This window comes from Perkinsus marinus, assembly GCF_000006405.1.
Source record: "Perkinsus marinus ATCC 50983 genomic scaffold scf_1104296975428, whole genome shotgun sequence".
Classification (NCBI taxonomy): Eukaryota; Perkinsozoa; order Perkinsida; family Perkinsidae; genus Perkinsus; species Perkinsus marinus.
The window spans coordinates 71,914-96,098 of NW_003200804.1; the positions used below are offsets into that span (position 1 = coordinate 71,914).

At 50.7% G+C, this 24,185-nt stretch overlaps 10 protein-coding genes across 10 annotated transcripts in view; 8 read left to right on the top strand and 2 right to left on the bottom strand.

Annotated features, from left to right (window-relative positions):
- Positions 1-1,483, top strand: part of Pmar_PMAR013669 (hect e3 ubiquitin ligase, putative) — a gene marked incomplete at its 5' end in the record, with an annotated part of 5,391 nt that extends 3,908 nt beyond the window's left edge. Inside the window, 6 exons of the mRNA XM_002765559.1 lie at positions 1-141; positions 278-439; positions 488-693; positions 788-965; positions 1,069-1,137; positions 1,239-1,483. Of these exons, the coding sequence (XP_002765605.1) occupies positions 1-141; positions 278-439; positions 488-693; positions 788-965; positions 1,069-1,137; positions 1,239-1,397 (915 nt within the window). The 3' untranslated portion in view covers positions 1,398-1,483. The remainder of the gene's footprint in view (positions 142-277; positions 440-487; positions 694-787; positions 966-1,068; positions 1,138-1,238) is intronic.
- An 83-nt stretch (positions 1,484-1,566) lies between these two features.
- Positions 1,567-5,196, top strand: Pmar_PMAR013670 (conserved hypothetical protein). Its single transcript, XM_002765560.1, has 15 exons — positions 1,567-1,667; positions 1,718-1,842; positions 1,883-2,000; positions 2,054-2,400; positions 2,453-2,530; positions 2,580-2,677; positions 2,730-2,808; positions 2,864-2,969; positions 3,017-3,180; positions 3,230-3,347; positions 3,396-3,466; positions 3,514-3,635; positions 3,685-3,805; positions 3,856-4,052; positions 4,224-5,196. The coding sequence occupies exons 1-15, from the start codon at positions 1,596-1,598 to the stop codon at positions 5,087-5,089; spliced, it is 2,682 nt and encodes an 893-aa protein (XP_002765606.1). The 5' UTR covers positions 1,567-1,595; the 3' UTR covers positions 5,090-5,196.
- Positions 5,197-6,065: 869 nt separating this feature from the next.
- Pmar_PMAR013671 (hypothetical protein) lies at positions 6,066-10,235 on the top strand (the record flags this gene model as incomplete). The annotated part of the gene is made up of 11 exons (XM_002765561.1): positions 6,066-7,466; positions 7,512-7,760; positions 7,787-8,095; positions 8,352-8,478; positions 8,636-8,757; positions 8,802-8,882; positions 8,943-9,213; positions 9,367-9,672; positions 9,721-9,843; positions 9,897-10,068; positions 10,138-10,235. Exons 1-11 carry the CDS (start codon positions 6,118-6,120, stop codon positions 10,233-10,235), a joined length of 3,207 nt encoding a protein of 1,068 aa, XP_002765607.1. The 5' UTR covers positions 6,066-6,117.
- Positions 10,236-10,443: 208 nt separating this feature from the next.
- On the top strand, positions 10,444-14,172 carry Pmar_PMAR013672 (hypothetical protein; the record flags this gene model as incomplete). The annotated part of the gene is made up of 4 exons (XM_002765562.1): positions 10,444-10,923; positions 11,871-11,926; positions 12,072-12,367; positions 12,431-14,172. 4 exons carry the CDS (start codon positions 10,444-10,446, stop codon positions 14,170-14,172), a joined length of 2,574 nt encoding a protein of 857 aa, XP_002765608.1.
- Positions 14,173-15,118: 946 nt separating this feature from the next.
- On the bottom strand, positions 15,119-15,295 carry Pmar_PMAR013673 (hypothetical protein; the record flags this gene model as incomplete). The annotated part of the gene is made up of 1 exon (XM_002765563.1): positions 15,119-15,295. A coding segment is annotated over one exon (177 nt), but the record flags the coding sequence as incomplete, so codon positions are not given.
- A 695-nt stretch (positions 15,296-15,990) lies between these two features.
- Positions 15,991-18,472, bottom strand: Pmar_PMAR013674 (hypothetical protein; the record flags this gene model as incomplete). Its single annotated transcript, XM_002765564.1, has 8 exons — positions 15,991-16,236; positions 16,293-16,353; positions 16,398-16,507; positions 16,558-16,672; positions 17,764-17,899; positions 17,948-18,028; positions 18,073-18,202; positions 18,311-18,472. The coding sequence occupies 8 exons, from the start codon at positions 18,470-18,472 to the stop codon at positions 15,991-15,993; spliced, it is 1,041 nt and encodes a 346-aa protein (XP_002765610.1).
- An 874-nt stretch (positions 18,473-19,346) lies between these two features.
- On the top strand, positions 19,347-19,605 carry Pmar_PMAR013675 (hypothetical protein; the record flags this gene model as incomplete). The annotated part of the gene is made up of 2 exons (XM_002765565.1): positions 19,347-19,442; positions 19,480-19,605. 2 exons carry the CDS (start codon positions 19,347-19,349, stop codon positions 19,603-19,605), a joined length of 222 nt encoding a protein of 73 aa, XP_002765611.1.
- A 494-nt stretch (positions 19,606-20,099) lies between these two features.
- Positions 20,100-21,165, top strand: Pmar_PMAR013676 (conserved hypothetical protein; the record flags this gene model as incomplete). Its single annotated transcript, XM_002765566.1, has 7 exons — positions 20,100-20,151; positions 20,195-20,300; positions 20,344-20,426; positions 20,516-20,617; positions 20,781-20,925; positions 20,968-21,036; positions 21,078-21,165. 7 exons carry the CDS (start codon positions 20,100-20,102, stop codon positions 21,163-21,165), a joined length of 645 nt encoding a protein of 214 aa, XP_002765612.1.
- A 77-nt stretch (positions 21,166-21,242) lies between these two features.
- Pmar_PMAR013677 (hypothetical protein) lies at positions 21,243-22,462 on the top strand (the record flags this gene model as incomplete). The annotated part of the gene is made up of 2 exons (XM_002765567.1): positions 21,243-22,073; positions 22,277-22,462. The coding sequence occupies 2 exons, from the start codon at positions 21,243-21,245 to the stop codon at positions 22,460-22,462; spliced, it is 1,017 nt and encodes a 338-aa protein (XP_002765613.1).
- Positions 22,463-22,580: 118 nt separating this feature from the next.
- Positions 22,581-22,844, top strand: Pmar_PMAR013678 (hypothetical protein; the record flags this gene model as incomplete). Its single annotated transcript, XM_002765568.1, has 1 exon — positions 22,581-22,844. A coding segment is annotated over one exon (264 nt), but the record flags the coding sequence as incomplete, so codon positions are not given.
- Positions 22,845-24,185: the final 1,341 nt, after the last annotated feature.

A 24,185-nucleotide genomic window follows, 5' to 3' on the forward strand; every position in this document is an offset into this window, starting at 1 on the left:
TGTAGATATGGCATGTTTGAGTACCTCCCTGAGGCTCGAGTGACGTGGATCAACTCCAACTCCGTGGAGAGCCCGGAGAATTTCCAGCACGTTGGCACTCTCATAGGCCTGCTTGTATACAATAACCTTCCTGGGCTTGGGGTAAGTGGGGTTGCATTAGCATCATACTTCTCTACTCGACGGATTTTGGTATAAGTCGGCGCTATTACTGAACAAACCACTCACTGCACATTTTATGTAATCCATCCTGTGGTGGTCATTGCAGTTCCTTTGCCAGGTACCCTTTCCTCGCGTTCTGTTTAAAAGGCTATTGCAAGGCTCATCAGCTGAGCTTACTGTTGAAGACTTGGAAGAGGTCTTCCCTGAGGAAAGTCACAGTCTTCAGCACCTCCTTGACTACGAGCCGAAGGATCCCCAGCACTCTGACGAGGAAGTGAAGGTGAGAAAGAACGGGAGCTCTAATCTTACGTCCATTTCTTATTGGCAGGACGTCTTCTGTATTTCCTTCAACGTGTCTTACGACTACTACGGAGAAAGCCGGAATCACGACTTGATACCTGACGGCGCAAACGTGCCGGTCACTTATTCGAACCGTGAGCAGTTTGTCAAGGAGTATGTTCAATGGAAGTTGGTCGACAGCATTAAGGCTCACTATGATCCCTTCGAGAAAGGCTTTTATAGGGTCTTAGGCGAGTAAGTAGGGAGAGCATCCTTGACGCGGTATCGGCTCGAAGCTCAAGGGATAGAGTCTCTGATTGTAATTGTACTCTACGCTGTGCCTCGTCAGTTCCCTCACCCTCTGTACGCTAACTCCTCTCGATCTCCACGCTATTCTGTGTGGAGAGCAGAAGCTCGACTTTGATGCGTTGCGGAAGTCAGCCCGATACGAGGGGGCTCCTTTCAAGGAGGATTATCCGTATATACAGGCCTTCTGGAAGATCGTGTCCGACTTCAATGATACTCAGGCAAGTCTCTTCCATTCGGTTCGTTGTCGGTTGCTTACGCATCGTGAGACTGGCTTGTTGCATTGCATGGTTCACCGCGTGTGTTGTATCCGCCTTCCCTCAGAAACGGCAGTTCTTAAAGTTCTTCACTGGGAGTGATCGTGTTCCATTGGGAGGGTTAGGCGCGATAAAGGTAATCCCTCTGTTGGAATTTGTAGCCCACTGTTCTCCCATGCTGCGTAATTGCTGCAGTCGTCCGTGGATTCGATCAGTATCGACTTTTCCTTTTCTCAGATGGTTGTACAAAAGAACGGCGGTGAGCCAACAGATCGCCTCCCTACGGCCTACACATGCTACGACGTCTTACTGTTACCAGAGTATTCCAACGCCGAGAAGTTGAAGGCGATGCTTCTCGCTGCCATCGAGAACAGCGAAGGCTTTGGCTTACAGTGAATCGAGCATCGTTGAATATTACGAACAGTATACATTTTATACACACACTGTATCTTCCTCAATAATGGTAACTATTCGATTGCTTCGTGTTACTAACTCTCATCAACCTTCGTTACTAACTGTGTCTCGAGTTCAAGTCTACCATTAAAGCGGCTCTGACGGTCTAATCCCTAAAGTTTCATTCAGAACTGTTCGTGAATGCCTCAACATGGGTCGCAGCCTTACAGGTCCCTTGCAGGTAAAACCAAGCAGAGGACAGCTATCCACGAGGTGAGAGCATCTCGTTCGCAGTGTGCGTATATGCTATTCGTGTTATTCAGGATGCCCGTTTGGTAGTCCGACGACGAACATTGTCAAGCTGCGGTGATCCCAGTGATACCGTAAGGTCTCGTGCATTGACCAGTCTTGGTCGGCTAGAGAGTAGCGAAATCAGTGACCGATTACGGTAAGAAGGACTATAGTTTTTGCGCGAGTTCTCATCTCAGATCTATCTTCGGTGATACATTAACTGGGCCGATTAACCTTGACAAGCGTCGGCATACTCTGCGGCGTGTATCTTCCTCACTGAGTGCTGATGAGGACAGAACCGACACCGATTTCATGGTAGGTTAGTCTGCTCCATTGTTGAAGGAGGAAAGACAGCAGTATTCCTTCAGCCAGTACTTCCTAGCACATTGCGGCATTCCTCATCGCCCTGGTCGTTCAACATGGAGGAGTGGGAACCTGATGATTCGCCTGAGGCTTCTAGTGGCGCCTTCGACAGGGATGGGTCCGATGAGGATGGAGACTCTGAGGGGAGTAGCGTTGTATATGTTGACGCTGCTGACCTCACGGCCGTGCTCCTCGATCGAAGTAGCATCCGCGAGCAGCATATCAAGAAGGTTATCCTGGATGTATTTGCCGAGCGGGTCGATATCTATGCTGAGGCCAATGCTACTGAAAATGCCCCTCCGGTGAGAGCCTCCGATGCCCTACTGCGGTTCTATGACGACGTTAAGATGATGTAAGTGCTAAGGGAGTTTCTGGGTTGCGTATGTTACTCGAGTGTATGATAGATATGAGCAGCTCCCAGGAGACGACATTGGTTCTTCGACGGTGGAAGATGGCATCACTGAATTCTGCGCGAACTTATGGTAGATGCGCCGATGTTGATATTTGAGCTCTTCACTTGCAACTGCTCAGGCTAGCTTTCGACCCGAACGCCCAGGACGTGAGGCGACGTTGCAGGGGTGTTGTGATCAGTGCCCGGAATATAGTTATTGCGGAAAAGCAGTCTACACGTAGGCAGTCTCTGAGGCTACTGGTGTCGTTGGCTACAGATTACTCATTCAGTTAACCCAGCATGGCAGCTGCTCCCGTTGCGGACGCGGCTTGCTCTTTCCCAATCTCCTACACGTTGGAAGGACATTCCGTAATAGTCTACCTGCCACCACCACATGAGCTCACTGTGAGTGGTGATCACATAGATACTCCGCGACGGGCAGAGATAATCTATGGAAAGGCCTCAAGCAGCCGATGAACAGACTGAGTCTGCAGTTTTACAAGTCGGCGAAGCTCGAGAAAGGCTTCCAGGTTGGTGTTTGCCATCGATCCCAATTGCGCATTCCCGACTAACGCAGGTGAACCATTCGTTACACTCTGACAGACTTGGGGTGATGTGGACCACTGTTCTGGTGCTCTTCGTACTTGTTGTGACATGGTTTCGGTATAGACTGCTTATGTCGACAGCTGGCTCCTTCTATTATTGCAGTGATGATACTGAGAAAACTATGACTATACTAAAGTAACTACTATCGTTATTCTACTTCTGTTCATTCCCTGTATCGCAACAGGTATGCCGCGACAGAGCCGCTTATGATGTTCGCTTTGGTGGGAATACTGGAGATCACTGTATGCTTGTCACTGCGAGGGCGAAGGTCAATACTACTGGACTTCTTCGATGACTTGCAGGTGCGGGCCCTGTGCAGTGGTCCCTCAGTTCTATCTTCGTTGCCGTAGGCATGCTATTCTCTACTGGCGGCCTGTCTTACTTTGCTGTGGTTGCATCTGGGTCCGAAGGTTATGGATTGGTGAGTGTATTCCTCTTAAATCCTCAGGATGTCTATCTCACCTCTAGGTATTGCTGGCCGCCTGACCGTTCATACACACTCGCTCTAACGTATATCCTTTCCGCTGCGGCATTCTCTCTACGCTGGACGCAATACGTTTTTGTATCACTAGCAATAACCGCCGTCGCTAGTAAGCTCCAGTGGCCTTCCACGAGAGTTCATATTCGTTATGTTCTCAGTTATCCTTCATCTCCTTCCATCGAGCAGCCACGTCGGTCAAGTTCCTACACTCAGTGTTTTACCAACCATCACTTTCTACGTTGTTGTTATCACTTGTGTAGTTCTCCTTACTATTTACAAGTCGGTTGATCTCCATCAGATGCTGTGCTCGGAAAGCCACTGTTCGTCAGGTATGTGTACGAGGGAGTACTCCGTGAGGATTTTGTCCTTCATCTCTCACTAGCTAAGGAGGCTAGCAGATGCAATGCTCTGCTCACCAACGTTCTTCCGGAGCGTATTCTGGACACGCTAAAGAAAAGGCAAGACGCAGTTGACTCTATGGAAGGTGTTCGTCGCGACTCAGGGTTGGTGCTGAGCCGAGAGATTGGTAAGATGGGCTTCATGCGTATATTATGGTAGCATCTTCTTGAGATCAACTGTTGAGTCCACATATCTATCCCGTGGGATTTGGTATGAAAATAATGATCGAGGTGTGAGCTCCTCGAGTTTTCTAAAACTGTGTTAGTCTCAGCAAATGATTGTCAGAGGTTGCTCTCAGGTATCACAGAAGCTATCACGGATGTTACTATTATGTTTTCGGATATTCCTGGTTTCACAACTCTGTCTATGAAGATCTCTCCCAGAGAGATCGTTCTCACACTGAATGAGCTCTTCAGCCTCTTCGACGAGCTAGCGCATGAGGAAGGTCTTAGCAAGATCAAGACTGACGGGAATCACTACATGGCAGCAGCTGGTCTGCCGCAGTCCAATATGATACACGCGCCTGCTGTATGCCGAATGGCACTACGTATGATGGACGAGGTGGCCCGGCGCAACGCTCTGATAACGCTGAAGTCCCAAGGCTCGAGTTATGCGGCAGAGTACTGGGATACCATTCACGAGGTTGACGCTGGTGCGATTCGATACATCTACGATAGCAGTCCCACGTTGAAGTCAGACTCTGAGGATGGTCCAGCATCGTCTAGCCGGACGTCGGATCCGCCGACATCTGGCAGTGATGACAATGAGGATGATACAGGATCTCCTGTCTTTGTGGGAATTCCAGTTCCTCTCCGTGTTGGTATTGATAGCGGTGATTGCATTGGTGGAGTCATTGGTAGGAAGAAGTTTATCTATGACGTGTGGGGGGACTGTGTTAACACAGCTTCCCGTATGGTACAGTATGGCGAAATCGGTTGTACACAAATCACAGATGCGACCAAGAAGTGGCTCGACGTGTTAGCACCTGGATGTTTCGAGACGGAGAGTCGCGGCGTGCATGAGGTGAAGGGCAAAGGTCCTATGCTCACCCATTTCCTTCTGGACGAGATAAGGGACTATAAAACCGTCATTCGGGAGCTTCCAGAACCCAGCGAGACATCTTCGTCTGTAAGGCGTCGACTTCCCTTGGCGAAGGAGGCCTAGCCTGTATCATGTGATTTGTCTGTTTTCAACTCGACGACCTTTGATTGTTTTTTTTGGTACACATCACGATAGTTCACTTGTAGCCACCGAGATCATTGGTAAGGCTCATCAGTGTCGGGTGCTGCGTTGAGAGTCATCAATTGTAATTCTGTCGAAGCCTCTCACGGGCTTCAGTAGGATCTGGTCCATGGCCTTCTTACAGCCGGGTATTCAACGACTTGAGCTGCTCATTCTCGTAGCCCTTTTTATACTATGCCTGTCGTTTTTTGGTGTCGCTGAACTATCGATGAACTTTTGGGTCGATACTTAACCAAGGCGTTCAGTCTTGCCGAGATCCGAGGCTACCAGAATGTCGTTCGGAAGCACTTCCTACCCGTTACGGGAGATCTGCTTTGTGATCGGCGCTGATCGTGTTCCTACTCACTAGAATCTTCACAGGGTAGAGCTCTCGAGTATGACGAGGGTGGCGCAGTCCCAAGACCTGCATTGTGCAATAGTGAACAGTACTGTCCCCCCCTCTGTGCGCTGAATGAGCTCGGGAATGTCCCGAGTTCGAGCTTTCTCCTCGAGTGTCGTTACACTACAGCAAGTGAATGATTGCCAGCATATATCGCTCCGGATCGGAGGGAATCGGCAGAGGAAGGCAAATGGTCGGAATGTTCAGATCCTCAGAAAGCCAGTCGGTCACTTACTCCATAGTGAGGAGTCAGATGAGGGAGATGCTTGTTTCACTGCTCTGCATGTTGCATGACACTCATGCAAAGGGGTATCTGTTGACGTCCTCGAGCCTAGTCCGGTCGCAAGGGTTATCAATCGGCTATCATTCTCTCCGAGGTAGGCCGCGTTAGAGGAGACGTGCAGCATGAGAACTGTGAGGGGATTGCGGTTGTATGCAACTTCATTTTCGTCCAGTCGAGGAACATTGTTGAGCATTGTTTCCAGGAGGGTGGTACAGTAGTGGCAGCTGTGGTTGTTCAGTTGACTGTTTCCTTTTGACCCGTCAAGCCTGGTTGGCTCTCTTCTATCCTATGAAGTTTTTCTCAGGCTCGGAGGAATCTCTCAGTCTACGGATTGAGTGGTGGGTGCTCCTTCACTCGGTCATGTTCTTGGCTTTCTATTGGTTCTTGTCACCCCTGCAGCACGTTCAGGATGCCGATCGCAACTCGCGCTACTTCTGGTTCATCAATCTCTCAACATACTTCCTCCTTATCACGGTATTCCGTCATACCGAGAGTGCCCCTGCTGGAGCTACCGTACCCTTCCGCTTCAGTAAGGTGATGTCCTTCTTCCTACCGGCTCTTGTTCTCGGACTCCCTGGATTCTTTATTGTCGAGGGTGTCCTCCGTATGAGAGGCATCTCGATGCGAAGAACTCAGAGGGAGTACATCAGCAATCTGCTCTTGATGGCTTCGGCCCTGAGTCTTCAATACGGTTTCTGTAAGCAGGAGGAAGGCGTACTGGGTGTTACCTCCAATGGCTACTGCGACTATCTTGATAGTCCCATCTCGCTACAGTTACCGGTCGTGATAACCATGCTCTTGCTGTATGGAATATCGTGGCTTGTGCAGAGGATACTCGGCCGGCGCCATGGCTTTTTGTCTGCTGGGCCAGTATTGGCTAAGCACCCGCAAGCTGAGGAGGAGGCCGAGAAGCGTCGAGGCCCGCACCCGAAATTACGCAAGGCTATGGTCTCCTGGTACAGCCTATTCATGACCACCTATATCCCGCAGGTGACGGTCATGCTGAAGGTCTTTATGGGTCGCTTCGATGTAAGGACGCTTCTCGCCGCCCTGACCAAGGAGCCGGAAGACACGCTGACTTTTGAAGACCAGTCCGATAAGGAGGAGACCTGGTTCGACTTCTTTGCTGACGGTGGTGACGGCTTCGACTCTAGTTATACGGTGGGCCGCTTGATAGCTCAACCATATCTAGGAGTCGATGTTCCAAAGGATGCTCCCGTTGCTGAAAAGGTGAGTAAACTCCCTATCAGTGGGGTTCCTGTGAGAGGTCCTGGCCAAGGCCGTAGCTCTGAATCCTTTGCGATGAAACGCCACAACTCGATGCCAATTCTGGGACATGGTGGCAATCGTGTGAGGACGGACAGCGTCTCCTCTGAGACGCACCTTACGGGTCTACAAAGGGTTCCGTCCGACAGTGGTACTGGTCACCGCCGGATCATGCTCCCTCGAGCCAGTGTAGTTTTCCATGGTGGAGACCTCGCCTACCCTGTACCGAGTCATAAGGCTTTCGTTAACAGACTAATACGGCCGCTCGAGTGGGCACTACCCCCGTATGAAGAGGTTACAACAACAGAGTCGAAGTCTTCGGCGATCGTTGATCGGCCTCAGTTCTTTGCCATACCAGGCAACCATGATTGGTGAGACTTGTGGTTCTGGCTTTTCACTCGAAGCTTGATACACAGGTACGATGGCCTGGAGGTGTATCTTCATTGGCTCGTGGGCCAGGACCATCTAGCTGGGTGGAAGCTCCCTCAGAAGTGCTCCTACTTTGCTGTGAAGCTATCTCATGGGTGGTGGATCTGGGGTCTGGACCTCAGTCTCTCGTATGATCTAGACCGTCCACAGTATGAGTACTTCTGTGGCCTGCTGGACTCGGGCAAGGTCAGCACCGAAGACCGTGTGGTCGTCATTACTCACAGACCGAATTGGGAGTCTGATGTTGCTGAAGGCATTGTAGGATGGGGACTATTGATCATGGTTGGTCCATGACAAGTGCTACTCCTTCTCAGAGAACTGGATACCTACTCAGTGTTCTTCTGGATAAGATAGGAGAGCCTCGTTTGGCCATGCGTCTAGCAGGGGATGTCCATCATTACTCCCGATACATGCCTTCAGTAATAACGTTTGGGTGTCGACGCAAAAGTGGCGGCATGATCTCACTTTTCGTTCAGGATGGCAGTAAAGGAGTTCCTCTAGTAACATCAGGAGGGGCAGGTGCCTTCTTGCATCCGACCCACTTCCCCCCGAAGGACATCTTACAAAAGGAGTCCGTCGATGAGCGCATCGGCAAGCTGAATAACAACGAGTTTGCCTACGCTGCTGCGGGATCTGGTCAGAGAATTCCCATAAAGGTCTCTGAACCTCTTGGAACAGGGTACTAATCAGGGCCTACATTAGATTTCAGCTATGAGGGAGAAGGTTCGCGGCTGGTCGCATTGTTTCCGTTCCTCTCTTACTGCTCTCCTGTCGAAATTAGCTGGTTCATGGGCAATGTCAGATGTAAGTCAGCATTCGAATGTCAGGTACACTCGTGTCGAGTCGTATCCACCTGAGAAGGTCAGTCGGCGCTTGACATGGCTCAACCCCATACAATTCCGCAGACGCAATTGGGGAGCTGATGTGGTCTTAGGGATGTGGTACCTAGCCATGGTGAGCCGTCTTTCATCATGGGCTGGCATCAATATTGAATATTACTCCTGTTGTTCCGTCGAAATTCACGTCGATTCTCAATAGCATTTTTCTTCGTTGTGAATATAGTAGGTTCGGAAGAATTTCGTGAAGATCGCTTAGGCTTGTATCTTTTCAGAGCATCTCGGCTTTACCATTGTGCGATGCCGGCAGGGTGCTGAAGCAGCCCAACGCCCTTCTGGGCTTGTACGAGTTCGTCGTTCTCATCATCGAAGCCTACGACAAGATATTCCGTCAATCGTAGCAGGTCAACATCCGCTATCGAGCGCTACTGTTTACATCAGATACGTGTCGCTGGTTGGACAGATCATATTCATCGCTATGTGTATCGGTTGTGCTGAGGAACAGATGGGCCAAGCCAAGAGGTAGTCTAAGGGGCGAGTTGAAATCATTGGCGAGAATTGAGATCTGTTCTTCCCTCCTAGGTTCATCGTTGGGCTGATCCACGGCATGTGCCATTCCCTGGCAGCTGTATCTGCAGTATGCTTAGTGGAATGCTTCTGCGAGTACCTATCCAACGTCACACCTACTGCCTCTGGAGGAGATGCTCTGGAGATCCTTGATTCGACTGAAGCCCTCATCGTGTCCGCCTTGGGGCCGTTTTGGGTGGGTTGTGCTTCAAGTAGAGACATCCGACTTCACCGTCCTCCCTCCATAGGCATCAATGCTTCCAACACCTGCTTCCCTCAACTCCCTGTTCCTCTCGATAACAGATCTGCCAAGTCGGGCCTTCTACAATAGAGCTGCCGTTTGCACCGCTATAGCGAATAACATGGTAGGCTTAGTGACGCCAAGTGTGTGACTCGGTGAGTTCGTTGGTCTGCTAACAAGTTTTTCTATCTTATTCAGCCCATCGACCGTTTCCAGTATCTTGGATATCTTGGCTCGGTATCACCCTTCCTGTACATCATCATGACGCCCATCGCCTCCTTCATTTTCGGTGTCTACTTGGTCATCTCTCTTAACTATCTTGGCCAGCACTGGAACGAGGCTTTCAGCTCTCTTCGCATACAAGACTACAAGCATTTCCTTCGTATGTGGATCAGTCCGGACACAGGAGACCTACACATCTTCGTCATCGGCATTGACCATGTCGCTAGACATTGGGAAGCGGACCCCTATTGGGACGGGAGGCTCCTACCGCAGGGCTCACATGTACTCCACGTGCGACATTCGTGGTGGTGATGGTATGCTGAGTTATAGGTACCATCTTGGAAGTGGATTACACCAAGCAAGTACCGCCCTAAGAGTGACTCGAAATCAAAAGAGGACGACCTTTCCTTCTGGGCTCGTAAAGTGGAGCAGGGGCTAGGACCGTCACCCTCAGTAAGTCACTACGTGGGTCGTCATGGGGTCAGTCAGCTCGCTGGTATTGTTAGGACTATCGCAAACCCCAACCGGATGGGCAGCCTAAGCTCGTAGACTACTTTGTTATTGAGGCATCGAAGAAGCAGGCTGTGCTAGCTGAACAGGAACTGGCGAGCGAGGAAAAGTCTCCCCATAAAGTGATCACGGAAGCATACTCCACAGAAGAGTCTACCACGTCAGAAGGTGAGTTTTCGGCCAGCTGCCTCACGTTCTAGCGTGTTGGGTGGTTACGTTACTCATATCTGATGGCAGACACGGACACTACTGCAGAGTCATGGCTGTATCGTGTGGGGGCTGTCATAAAGAAGAGACTTACAGCATCATCGACTGGAGATGAGTTCAACTTGTGATTCTTTATATCACTACAGATTGCCCGCCTATGAACCGATTTTTCCAATTCTACCCCAACCTTATTCACCCCATGGTTTTACTGTCGCGTTTTCTCTTCTGTATTATTGGTTATTTCGGGTGCGTCGATGGGCATTACTCGGGCGTTTCGGTTTCTCTAGCTCATTTGTGGGTTTCATTCGATAATTCCATTCAGCCTGTTGTCTACCGATGGCTACCTCTAGTTTGGAGCCACTCCTCGGGGCGTCACCCGTCGATGTTCGAGGGTTTCTCGAGAGTCAGGGGGCTGCTGACATAGAGGAGAAGGAGTACTCGGACTGTGGTTATATACAATCGAAGTCTCTGGGCATCAGTATGCGGCTGAAGGGCGATCGAGTCGACTGCATCTATGTTTACACGTCTAGTGCCAAGAATAAGGGTTACACACGATACCAAGGAGATCTGCCACTCTCGTTATCGTTGGACTTTCGGTATAGCGACGTTTCTAAGAAGCTCGGAGTGCCTGTGGATCGCGAAGGTGGGAAAGGCAACATGGAGTGTGTTGCAGTGTATGAGCTCCTGGGAGTGGAGGTCGGCTTCGACTTTCGATTCTGGGAGGAGTGCAATGACAATACAAATCCAGAAGTACTGTATTACTGCTTCTTTAACAAGTTAGAGGAGACTGATAGGATGTGCGAAGTGTGCGGTAAAGTATGCTCGAGTTGCTGTAGTCGGTGTAAGAAAGTTTGGTATTGTAGCTCGACTTGTCAGAAGAAAGACTGGCTTAAGGGCCATAAAGACACCTGTTGTAAATGACTAAACGTTTCTTGTTTCTCAAGGTGTGAGTTGCGGTCAATTGGTACTCAATGTTACCTGGGCGTCTCTACTACACAAACATACTTCAGATTCGATGGTGATGTCGACGTTATGGCAGCAATCAACACAAGCACGCCGTCAACTACGACTAACACGGTCACTTGCACACTGACAACTACTAGCACACCATCAACTATCACTCGTACAGCACCACCAGTACGCCTTCGAATACCACTTACACGCCGTAGAATACCACTCACACGCCCTCGGATACCACTCACACGCCTTCGGATACCACTCACACGCCATCGGATACCACTCACACGCCATCGGATACCACTCACACGCCATCGGATACCACTCACACGCCTTCGGATACCACTCACACGCCATCGGATACCACTCACACGCCATCGGATACCACTCACACGCCATCGGATACCACTGACACGCCATCGGATACCACTCACACGCCTTCGGATACCACTCACACGCCATCGGATACCACTCACACGCCATCGGATACCACTCACACGCCATCGGATACCACTCACACGCCTTCGGATACCACTTACACGCCCTCGGATACCACTGACACGCCCTCGTGTACTACTACGGAAGAGTACGTAGGTACTGGGAAGAGCTGTCAGTGTGATTTACGCCGAATGAGCTCTGTATGTGCTATTTGTGCACTCGCTTGATTCCAGGATGGTTTTTGATTTGTCGTGTGTTAAACTTCGTTGTTTCCTTGGATGGTCAGTGACAGCAATTATTCGCTGCTCTACGGAAAAACTCCCTGGAATCTGTATTGGCAATATAGTGTTGTGTGTTGACTTACCTAGATTGTCAAAGCGTCATCACTGATAGAAGACTCCGAGAGTCATGTCAGGAGGGATGAGTGAGTGCGCTGATTCATGGCTGAGTCGTTTTACTCGTAAATCTGAGGACCTCCAAGCAGCGTTAAGGACACAATAATTTGCCCTCCGAGTTTCAGTCGAGGCCGAGCATTCAGCGGTGTCCCCTTACACAACACAGCTCCTCAGCTACATCGAAAAGCACCGTTGTGGAACATTCTTCTATTTTGGGACGATGTCTCGTATGTTGAAGTCTTTCGTGGCCGTGGCTACCGTAGAAGTTGTCCTTGCTGGACAGTGCTCAACCAATGATCATGAGTTCTGGAGCTCCTATGATCAGACGTTCAGTGATTTTCTCACTGGTTGTGCCAAGAAAGAGTGGGGAAGCGCAGAGAAGACGGCGAAGTGCTTGACGAGCGATCCTAGGAGTGACTTGTCTGCTCCTTGTGCCACCTGTTTCGGTGAGTATGAGAACTGTGCGAAAAGTGAGTGTTGGTTCCACTGCATGTGGGATTCTACGTCCAACTGGTGTTTGGACTGTATCGAAGGTTCGAGATGCCGGAGTGAGCTGGAGACGTGTACCGGTTATGGATCTGCCCAACTGCCTCCTCGTCCGCTCGGGACTCTCAGCAAACTCCCAGTCCTTGGACAATGCTCTGATCAAGATCATGATTTCTGGAGCTCTTATGGCCAAGAGTTCAGCGATTTTCTCACCGGCTGTGCCAAGAAGGAATGGGGGAGTGCTGAGAAGACCACACAGTGCCTTCTGGGTGACCCTATGAATAAGCTGTCGTATCCTTGTGCTTCATGCTTTGGTGACTTCCAGAATTGTGCGAAGGATGAGTGTTGGTATACCTGTATGTGGAGCTCTACTTCCAGTTCGTGTCTGAGATGTATCGACAAATCAAAGTGCCCTGGTGAGTTGGCAACATGTAGTGGTTACACCGAAGAAGAATTACCACCCAAGCCTAACACACCTGTCACGAGTCTGCCAACCACTACGATGGCTCCGACCACAAGCACGACTAGTACTAGCACGATGACGACTACTGAGAGCACAACTGCCTCTGTCATGACAACGAGCTCAACGAGTACGATAACGAGCACCTATACTACGACGATTGCGACCGGCGCTACCACCACTGCGGTTGTTACCCCTGTGGTCGAGGGCAAGTGCACAGTGGCCGATTACAGTCTGTGGTCTAGCTACGGTCAAGCTTATAGTAATTTCATCGCCTATTGCGGAAAACAAGCGTGGGGAGATGCTAATGGTACGACGGAGTGCCTCGAGAAGTCTGGTCTGACTCCCACCTGTTCAGCCTGTTTCGGTCAGTCCGTTGGGTGTGGTAGAGACAAGTGTATGTTCAGTTGCCTCTCTGGTCCGACAACAACTAAATGCCTCGATTGTATCGCCAAGACAGAGTGCAATCCGGATCTTTACAAATGCACTGGCTATCCAGCCTCCGAGATGCCCCCGGTTCCCACTGCTGTAAGTCCTTTGCCAGTGACTACTAGCTCCGTTACAACGGTGCCTGCTACTACCACTAAACTGGCTATTGTCAACTCCACAACCACTACTACAATTCGCAGTACCACGTTCCCCAGTACGATCACCAGTAAAGCGACCACGGAAGCTACCTCATTCACGACCACAACTCCGGTAATGACCACACCTTCAACCAAGGCCACAACTCCGGTAATGACCACATCTTCAACCATGACCACAACTCCGGTAATGACCACATCTTCAACCAAGGCCACAACTCCGGTAATGACCACATCTCCAACCATGACCACAACTCCGGTAATGACCACATCTCCAACCAAGGCCACAACTCCGGTAATGACCACATCTTCGAGCACGATTACAGTTGTGACCACGACAACACCAGTAGTGAAGGGCGACTGTACTGCAGCAGACCACAGTCTGTGGAAGAACTACGGTCAGGCTTACAGCAACTTCATCGCGTATTGTGGGAAACAAGCGTGGGGAAGTGCAGATGGCACGACGAAGTGCTTAGAGCAGTCAGGTTTGACCTCGAGCTGTTCAACCTGTTTCGGACAATCTGTTCAATGCGGTAGAGATAAGTGTATGTTCAAGTGTCTTTCGGGTCCAACAACTGATAAGTGTCTCGAGTGTATCGCGAAGACGGAATGTGATCCTGACCTCTACAAGTGCACCGGATATTCAGCTGCAGAGATGCCTCCTGTACCAACTGCTGTTGAGCCTCTGCCAAAGGCTAGCGGAGTTAGTGATGCTACTACTACCATACCTTCACTTCTTATATAGATGACTCGTCTATGTTTATCCAGAGTGTTTTTCGAAAGCTTGCTGTAAGTTCAGCTTTTGGCTATGTTACTCAACAAACTTGTTTGGATTCTCGAAGTTATCTTCCAATTTTCCTCGCAGCGATTCAACTTTTGGACGCTTGCTATGAGTGTAGACTTGGCGATTTTGATTGACCAGTTGTCTACCTTCTTTCCGGCTGCGCTCAACGGGTTCAGAGCTTCTTTGAATTTTCTCTTTTCCCGATCTTGACGTGGTCGGTAGCAAGTTGAATTTCATTCTTCCACTTGCTCATCTTCCAGTTTGACTCGTATGTGTTCACCGATTCGGAAATTTTCCCTTTCTCGCCTACATCTGACTTTGTTGTGTTGTATCATCTGACTTATTTGTTTCACTTCAGGGTGGTTAGTAATTTCCTCGTGCCCTTGGGTAGTTTACTGGAGAATAGCGACAACACCATCACCATATTTATCAACTGCACACAGTATCTGCGATTCACCTTACGATTATCAAAAGCTAACCGACTAAAAAAACTCAGCATTAGCTAAGTTGCACTAGTAACTAGGACTAGTCATCAAAACTAGCAACGAATAGCTACGAATGATAAAATCTTCGGGAATCTGCATAACTCTGGGAAGGCCCATTGGATCTACGCGTACGCAGGATCCCAGAGGACGTCAAGACCTCTTACCCAAGTAGACTGTACCCAAGGCAAGCTCGCAGCACATAGGATACTATCATGTTACATTCAAGAGTTGCTTAGATTACGAATGCATATCTCTAACGCCAAACTTGCCGAGATGTTCGGCTCTTTCTACGATCGTCCACACTGGCCGGCGACAGAGCACTAGGCAACACCCGAAGGCATCTCTTCTTCGCGTGAATATCAGCCTTGCCGATGAGAACCTATTAAGACTCTTCCAACTGGACCAAGTCTACCACGGCTCACTTCTGCTCCACAACAAAAACATGTAACCCTTTCGCCATCCCTATCAGCCTTAGGGTGAGTCATCTTCTGTATTTTCGCCAGCTCACTCGATAACTCTTGTATCAGCGAGAGAGTCTTCGCAAGCGGAACGCGGCGAGGCGCTGGAGCCGGCCTGCCTCGCAGGCTGTGGGGTAAAACCTGAAATAAAGGAACGGCGTTACTCCACTTCGGAACGGAGCTCAGCTACCGGCGCAGTTCTTTCTGTTCCATACGGTTCATTACTGCCAGCCAAGACGTCGTGAAGCGAGGGGGCAGTAGACGGTAGTCTAGGAGCCGCGCTAGTTTCCAGAGGTGCTGACAACCGCGAGCCTTTTTCGCTCGTACTGCGACCTGATCAAACAAGAGCTACGAATTAGTACTCAAAGTCAACCCACGAAGAGAGCCGAAGTGTTCTCGTCCTCGCCGGTTGAGCTCCCGCAATGCAGTAAGCGGCGGTGACTTGGATCGCCGTCGGGCTGAGCGCGAGCACTCAGTAAAGGCAACATACAGCTGAGAGTTTACAAAGACTTCTCGACTGAGCTCTGTGTATCTCCGTAGATCGTCGCAGCTGTTTTTCAACACTCCTCGAAAGACGTCGACGTAACCTTCCAGGGCTCAGACCCGCCTTCTTTCGCGTTCGTCCTCTTCTCACAGAGGATGCTGGTCGCTGGTCTCCGTCGTTATCACCAGCAGCAACGTCCTGACCTCTTGTCGTGCTCACTGTTGAGCGATGGTCCGCCCCGACAGGAGGCTCAGTCGCCGCCATAGGGTCAGTCCCGACATTGGCAGTAGCGCTGACAATCGCTGGTGGCCGCGGCTCAACGGCCTCAGCTGCAGCACGAGATGGCAGGCTACTACTGATCCTCGACATTCGGAGGAAGAGAGAGACCTCCACGGATGACGATGATGCTGCACCTGTGGAGTCTGTCGAGCCCGGGACCAGCAGCCACCCCCGTACCAGCGGTAGGCGCCAACGCCACTGTAAGCTTATCGAATGAGGCCATCGTGGGCGGACCGAGAACTGCGTTCTCGACATACCTCCGCATGTCGAAGCATCCAGTGGCCAGTAGATATTGGTCTTCTTCTCCCACTCGGAGAACCTATGCTGTTCGATTGACAATTTACGCCTCCAGCATGCTGGCAATCCTTGCACTACCAGGAGTAACCACAAAGGCACAGGTTCGACCCCCACGGCTTCCGCTTTAATCGTGAAGTCGCTGAAACACAGAGCCCTACTCCCGCTAACCTCATGCTCTCTCACCAAGACTTCCCTCGCCCTCCAAAGTCGATCACAGGAGAAGTGTCTATATCAACTGTAGGAGGCACTATCGCCAACACAGGGTACTCCATGAGAGTCAGTCTAAGGGAGAGCTGAACAACGATAAAAACGGTTGATACGAGTATAGATGAGGACTGCCGACCTCACAAGCCTTGTCAGTGGCAGCCAGATGAGTCAGCTGCTGTGCTACAGAGGAGGCATCTACTAGGCTTATGATCACTTCCAGACGCAGAGGGAAACTCTCTGCAGTAGAGTGGCTATGCATGGGGGCATAAATGATCCAGATCAAATGGATTTCCAGAATCTAGGGCCTAGGGGACCGCATACTGAACGCGAATCAGTAGGGGAAGGAGTTGATAAAGGGACAGGCAATGATGGTCGACTTTAGAGCGTTCACGAGACGCCTATCGAATAACTATGTCGACGTGAATGGTGCAGCTACACATGACGAGGTGTTTTATGATAGAACTACAAGTGGCAGAAATGGTCGAAGTCCTGCCGCACTCGACGGCGACGGCGACTAGCTTTTCAGCATTTCAGAATCCCACATGGGTTTGCTCTGAAACGATCATTCGCTGGTTGCCTACAGGTACTTGGACAGTTGGTCACTCTAGCAAGCCGCTGGACCTACACAGCTTATGTTGAGCCTTTCCAGATAAGACGGGTTTATGGTATTACCTCAGCCTCCTCGAGGGGGCTTGGGGAGGTCTCCTATCCCTTTTATATTGGGCCGCCCAGACGAGGGGCCGCCTCTGCGATGGTCGTCTCTACCTCCACCTATCGCCCCAGGACTGATCCAACAACGTTGACTGCGAGAATTACCTCCTCCGCCACGGGATGATGATGATGACGAAGAGGAGCCCCCAAAGAAAGGCAGCCAACTCGTCCAACTACTACCCTCCTCTCGGCCACCAGGGGCTATACTTGGAGGTTTCTGGTAGGCTGACGTGTTGAAGGCACCAGGATCTGCAGCTGTCTCTTGATACCTAGGCAACGAAGTTAGCACCTCCAACACGGAAGAATGAATTGGCATAGCCTATAATTTTTCGACAGTCTAAAGTCTATGAGCCCAAGCACCTTCGCTTCTGTTCCTCTCTAACTTTGCTGAGCTGATCTTGTGCTCGCTGCTCACGATCCACTCTAGCCTGCCGACTTTCGAAGTCGAATGCCGTCCGTTTACTCTTGCCGGAGCTCGTTGGCCGCAAGCAACCTTCTCTGGGTTCGGGCGACTCAGAGCTAGCAGTCGATCGTGTGGCAGCACTGTGTCCAGGCGGGAGGAGAGAGGCTGAATTATAAAACCTGATGTTGTGGAGTGCCATAGGGGATAGCATCGACTGATGAGGACTACTTATCCCGTGAAGCTTCCTTGACTTGCTTCATTTGCTGCTCTTGAACGAGTCTTTTTTTCTCAACGTCCGTCCGCAGGGCGAACTGCCGTGAGTGACCGCCTGTAGGCTTCTTACCCAACGTGCCAGAACCGGTAGCTGAAGCACGTGTGTGTAGGAGTAAGAAGTCAGTGATGACTACGTTACCGCTGGGTTGGGTACTCTGGGCAGCCTTGAGGGCATCGTGGAGATCCTCTAGACGTTCAGCTGCATCAATAAGGGTCTCATCTGCGAGATGATGATGGAGTGTGGATAGTCTAGAGCCCTATTACGTTGCTCCTCACTAGAAGGATCCCAAACATAAGAATCAACGGTCTCTTTGAAGCCAGCTTCCCTGAGTATGCCTATTACGGGGGCATATAGTTGTCCGGTGTGTGCATCACACAGTGAATTCTGTAAAACCTGAGGAATAGCCTTGCACTAGAGGACGACAGCGATCGATATTCGGCATGTGGAGTAACCTCTGACCTAGTTGGTATCCTGCAGAGGCAACCTCAAGATTCTCCTCACCTTTGCCGATTTCTTTATAGTGTGGTATTTGTTCTCAGTAGGATCATCTCGGATGTTCCCGAGTATCCTCACCAGCGTCCCATAGCAGGCTGCCCTCTGTGGTGTGTCCAATCCTAAGTTGGCCAACGCCGGAAGTATGTCGTCCAGAGGTGATCCTGGCATGGCGACTAGAACAGTGCTCCGGCTGATGGAAGGTGCTCACCTGCCGTTGAGGAAATGCAAGAATGAGCAAGAGCTCAAGATTCAGACTGGAATCACCCATTTAAATGCTCCGATGAAGCTTCCTTTTGCCCCAGTCAAGGTTCATAGCGAGCCATACGCGGTACACTTCGTCGCGACTAGTAGGCGTAGTTCGTATCGAAACCAGCTTGAGTATTTTCCCTTAGGTCGATGCTCGTGCGCCTACTGTTTGTGGTTGATAGTGGCAGTCACTGGCCTAGTCGTAAGTCTTGTGGGGGAGACGTATGCTACGTATTATAAGAGCAGTATGTATCCGTCTACACGTTACTATAGCAGCCTCAAGTATGTGAAGGATCTCCGATAGGCTCTGCAGGTCCCTCTAATACTGGCACTACAAGGGCATGCCTTATGGGCTAGGTCGGCCATCTATCATGAGCGTCCAGTCGTCACGTTCACGAATAACTTTTACGTACTGACGTGCCCAGTATCGCCAACCCTACCATCTCCATCAGCTCCTGACGAACGGCCAGCCTCGGGCTGGTGCCGGCGTTGGCTTCTCCGTGGATAGTCCCTCTGGCGTGTCGATACAGTCCAACAGTATTGGCGAGGGCCAAGTCCAGCTAGAAGTGGCAGTACAGGATGGAACTGGTAGCAGTATGGCATTGTTCGCTGGACCATCTGAGTGCCTCAGAAATAAACTCGCTAGAGTTCATAGGGGAATTCAAAATGGAGCTCTCTAAGAAGCATTCAATTCTCTCGTATGCTGCAGGTCGGTATTAGGCAATGTATCAGTATTAGCACTTCTGCCCTCGTTGGTTGTGCAGTTGGTGCTGAGTTCATTCGCCCAAGTGGTATCATGAGCAGCAGCCGTCTGAATGCATGGTTGAGCTTAGACCTGGTCCAGAAGGAGGCTCTGGAAGAGGGCTCTCAGGTTGAGAGTTTATTCGGACAAGTAGGAGCATGTGCTGTCTTTGTGATGGACCGTTCAGGCGGCAGAGCGCTTGTCCAGTGGAGGAGGTGGCTCGAGTGAAGACTTCTTCGTCACCTTGGGGGCGCTGCAGGCCGATAGCGGAGTTACTCTCGTTGGGAGGAAAGTATTTCCAGATGTGTGGTGAGGCATTGGTCAAACACGGCCGAAGTCGGCAGTTACTGTCTAGGTCGAGTCCTTCATCGGGACTGAACACAACGGATTTCACTGCCCTGCTCACCTTTATCGTCCCTGAGCAGATAGTGTATACCATATTTCTTCCAAATCGTCGATCGAACTACCCTTCTACTAGATACTACTCAATGGAAGGCTTCGAGACGTGGAAGTTCGCCTGGGTCCAATATCTTGCAATTCTATTTCCGAGCTACTTGATAGCCACTTGTGTGCTCTCATTTTGCTACAGGAATAGTCTGGTAGGAGTGTCGATCTATAAAAGGAGAAAAATCCCCTCGCCGAGGTTCGAACCTTCGTCGTGGATCCTCTGGCATCGAGGCGGCTGGTGGTCGGGGAGCGCATCAAGGCAGCCTAGTGGGCATGATAGTGACTGTGGGCGTCTCAAGAGTCGGTCAGTGTTGACGTTTGGGAATAGGGTATTGCCGTGAAGGACTTTTTCCTATTGGAATGGCTGACGAGGAGACTCCAGATTACACTCTTACGCTAGAAGACGGTACAGGTAATTGCTAATCGCATTGAGGGGTTTTTACTAGTGATTTTAGTTGTCCATACTTCGAGGGAATTCACGGGGTGTGGGCGTGCAGTATACGCCAATGGGGAAGTTTATGATGGGGACTTTGATGAGGGTGTCAGGCATGGGAAGGGGACGTGGGTCTACCATGTGTCATCTGCCTCGATGTTGGGATGCTAGGTATTGGTATAGGAATGGGGATGTTTATACGGGACAGTTCCAAGAGAACGAGAAGCATGGTATGGGCCGACTGGTGTACACTGGTAGAAAGGTGCCCAACGACGACGAAGATGGTGAAGTTGATGAGGGTAATAAGGGCCTTACCACTCCTTTCTGACATCGTACTGCACAGGCGGTACCTCTGCTCAAGGAAGTACCTATCATGGACAGTTCAAAGAAGGCGAAAAGCATGGACAAGGAACATACAAATACAACAATGGAGATGTCTACTCTGGTGAGAGCCTTATTGAGCGCAGTATTAGTTGTATATAGCCACATCTGGGGATTGAACTCGAGCGCCTTAGAAATTCTGCGGATAGGACGAGGCGATAAGTTTTCCTGGTTTGATAGCGCCTCGTGGTTGCTGCTGTTCTATGTCAGTGTTTGTTTCGCCGTAGGTGATTGGGCCAAGGGCCGAAAGCATGGCCGTGGTACTTACGTCTATGAGGATGGGTCATCACTCGAAGGGAAGTGGAAGGAGGGTTCTTTGATGGCGGGGACTTGGACGCTTCCAAGCGGTGTCCGCTTCCTTGGGGATTTCAAGTAATATTTATCATCTCTACCAAATCGATCGATTCTATGTAGAGAGAACAAGCCCTTCGGGGAGGGAAAATGGGAGATGCCGTGTCGACAGGGTCACACGGTGTCGGGGAAGTACTACTTCTTGTGGGTAGCAGTTTCATGGTCTGCGCTAGGTATGTCCACAGCAGAGCTCCGACTGAAGAGGGGCAAGAGGCTGTTGACGACAATCTCTCTTTACGGTTCATCCCGCATGATACGTGAATTCGGGCAGAGTTCGTTGTGTACTCACAGATTGAGATTGTGTTCGAGGGGAGAGACAATGGCAGTGTTCTTTTGCTATGACTGAGCCGCTCGTCGAGGATGTGCTCTCAGGGAGGCTGTTAAAGTTCCGTAATAAACCGCCGGTCCGTCAGTCGTTAGCGCAGCTTCTCAACGAGGGCGGTACTCGGCTGAGGGAGCGACCATCAGCTTCGGGCATTGGCGACTACGTGGCACAGGGGATCGCCGAGGTCACCCGTATCGTGGACATATCAGCCCAAGACTGTTGGAGGGAGAAGTTCGTTCGACTAGGGATGCAGTGGGAAGATGGAAAGGCTAGGAATGTGCTGTTCATGGAGGAGAAGGTCATTCACTTAGCCGGGGGGTGGGTGGACGCAGCGCCTGGTCAAAGAACGAGGAATCGAGCAATGACCGGATACGAACACATTCTTACGGTCTATGTGCCATTCGCTGCTTATAAGTATCCAATGACGTTTGCCTTTTCGAAAGAGGCTGAGATGAAGAGGTGGGCAGACCGTCTCGCAGAGGCTTGCAACGATGAGCTTGTGGCTAGAGACCGAGGCCTGGGGCGACTCAGGGTTGCGCTGCTTTCAGTAGCTGGTCGTAGGGAGGAGGGGACCTGCTTGGAAGTCAGCCATAGTGGTTACAGTGTGCGTAGTGCTCCAGTGATTGACCTTCCTGTGGAGGTTCGGGATGTTCCTATCATACAGAACAACCCCAACGCCTATGTGGAGTTGTCGATTTGGTCCGTCGATCGGGGTACACCAGTCAAAGGCCTCGAGGTCCATTGCCCTTTCTATGAGATAGAGCGGCTCGAATCACAGATAGTAACTTATGAGACGCCACTGGACGCGGCCGGGACGGATTCTGAGACGGTCGAAATACGCAGCGTGAAAATTCTTTTCACCATGGATAGAAGTTCTATGGGGTCTTGGCCGCGGTATTTCCTGCCGGTCCAGGGAGAGGAGTGTGGGTGGCCACAAGGTCTCACTCTTACTCAAATCACGGACGGTGCATTGACACCTTCGTTCCGCCGTATAGGGCGGGACTTCGCCGTTGCGCAGGAGTTTTGGAGAAATGTGGTTGCTATAAGGTATTTCGAGCGACCTATGGTATCGCTATTGTGGTTCTCTGGACTGTCCCTTTGGGTTCTCTATCTCTACGAGTATTCCCTTTCTTTTGTATTCACTCTTGGCGCCCTCTCGCTGGTGACACGTCATCCACTGGTCGAGGCTCTGACAGAGTGGGGTCGGGGTGGACTTGGGCGATTTCGATGTAACTGTAAAGTGGAAGAGGGAGAGGCATTGGACAGCATGGATGTTTATGAGAGCGAACGGAGGTTATTCGTATTTGCTGATTTTTCTCCGGAGAATCTCCTGTTATGGGATCCCCCACAGTGGAGCACGCCTGTGCTGGACAGTGCCGGTCAGGAGGAGCTAGTCCCGTGTAAAGGGCCTCGAACGGTGATGTCGGACGGCAGCTGCTGGTCGTGGCGGGTGGTTGTAGACTCCAATACTGACGAGAATGGATACCAGTACGCTATGAGCTTCGGGGAGGGTTCATCCTGGATGAAAGAGAGCGATGTTTGGTGTTATGTGCGCCGACGGGTTTTCAGAGGCACGAAGGTGAAGGCAGGTAAAGCATCACCACTGATGGAGAAGGTAACATCGGTACAGTTTATGACCAGACCCCCATCGTCTTTCGACGTTGATAGTATCTCGCCATGCCTTAGCCCGACGCCGGCGAAGGCTGTGTCTGGCTCGACAGTCTTGGCGCCGTGGGAGGCCGTATTTAATAAGGTGAAGCAAAACGTTGAGGAGGTGTTTTCGGCCGTCCTCACAGCATGTATAGTATTCGAGAAAATGAAGAATCTTTTCGCGTGGAAGTGCCCATGGGCAAGCTTGCTGGTCCTCATCGGTCTGCTATCACTAGCAATGTTGTCCCTTTTCGTACCCCCACGGTATGTGGTAGAGGCTGCCATCGTGGGGTATTTTCTCTCTGGGCTACTCATTGGCATTGACCGGAGACGGCGCCATAGGAGGTTTGTTGACGAACTCAAGCGAGCAGCGAAGAGCAAAAGGCGGCTTCGGTCGTTTGTCAGCCATCCTGTGATCGACACGTGGGCCCTGAGCACATGCTTGAAGGTCCTGGGCTTCTCACTGCTCGCCTTGTGTGGCTGGGTTGCTGATGAATACCAAATCACCATTGACCTACGAACAATGGAAACGCTGAGCACCATACATGACTTGATGCATCTAGTCGCCTGCCGCTGCCCTTGGTTCTATACTCGGGACTCAAGCCACAGTAGATTATACAATTACCATCTCTTGCTGGGCAATGTCTTAGACCATGTACCGACTGATTGTGATCTATACGATCCTCGTTCTATTACCTTCCGTCCATGAAATATTCATGTTCCAAAACTGTGTTATCGTCCTGAGTCGGTCTCGAGTTATCGAGTTTGGGTCGTGTCCGGAGTGCTCACTAGCCTGGTGACTGTGCTAGAGTAAATGGTCGTGATGGAGTGGTACAGTCTGAATGGGCAGTAGCATCATCGTAAATGAAGCCTGCCTTCCTCAAGCTACTCAAACTGGACAAGGTTCGCCAGTTTCTCCCCGATGAGCTTATTTCCGTCATATGGTCCTACCTCGTGTATCTGGGATTCCCTCGCTTCGGTCCAAGGGAGGTGTTCTGCGTCGTACGCAAAAAAATGGTATGGTGTATAGCTTTTGATGGCCGCATTGTATATGTTGGACTTTTACAGCACGCTGGTTTGCTGTTGCTCTCTACCAGTGGGGAGCTCCAGGGGGTGTTCAACCTTGGTCCTGTACATGCAATCTGCGCTGATTCGAGCATGCCCGGCCGAGCGCTCATTGCTTCAGATGATGGTAATTTACATGCGATGGTGACACAGTATAGGAGAGCTCCCTGGACTCACATGATGCTGTTTGTGTATGATGAGACATGGTCCGGAGTTTATGTTGTACACGGCAGCAAGTCCT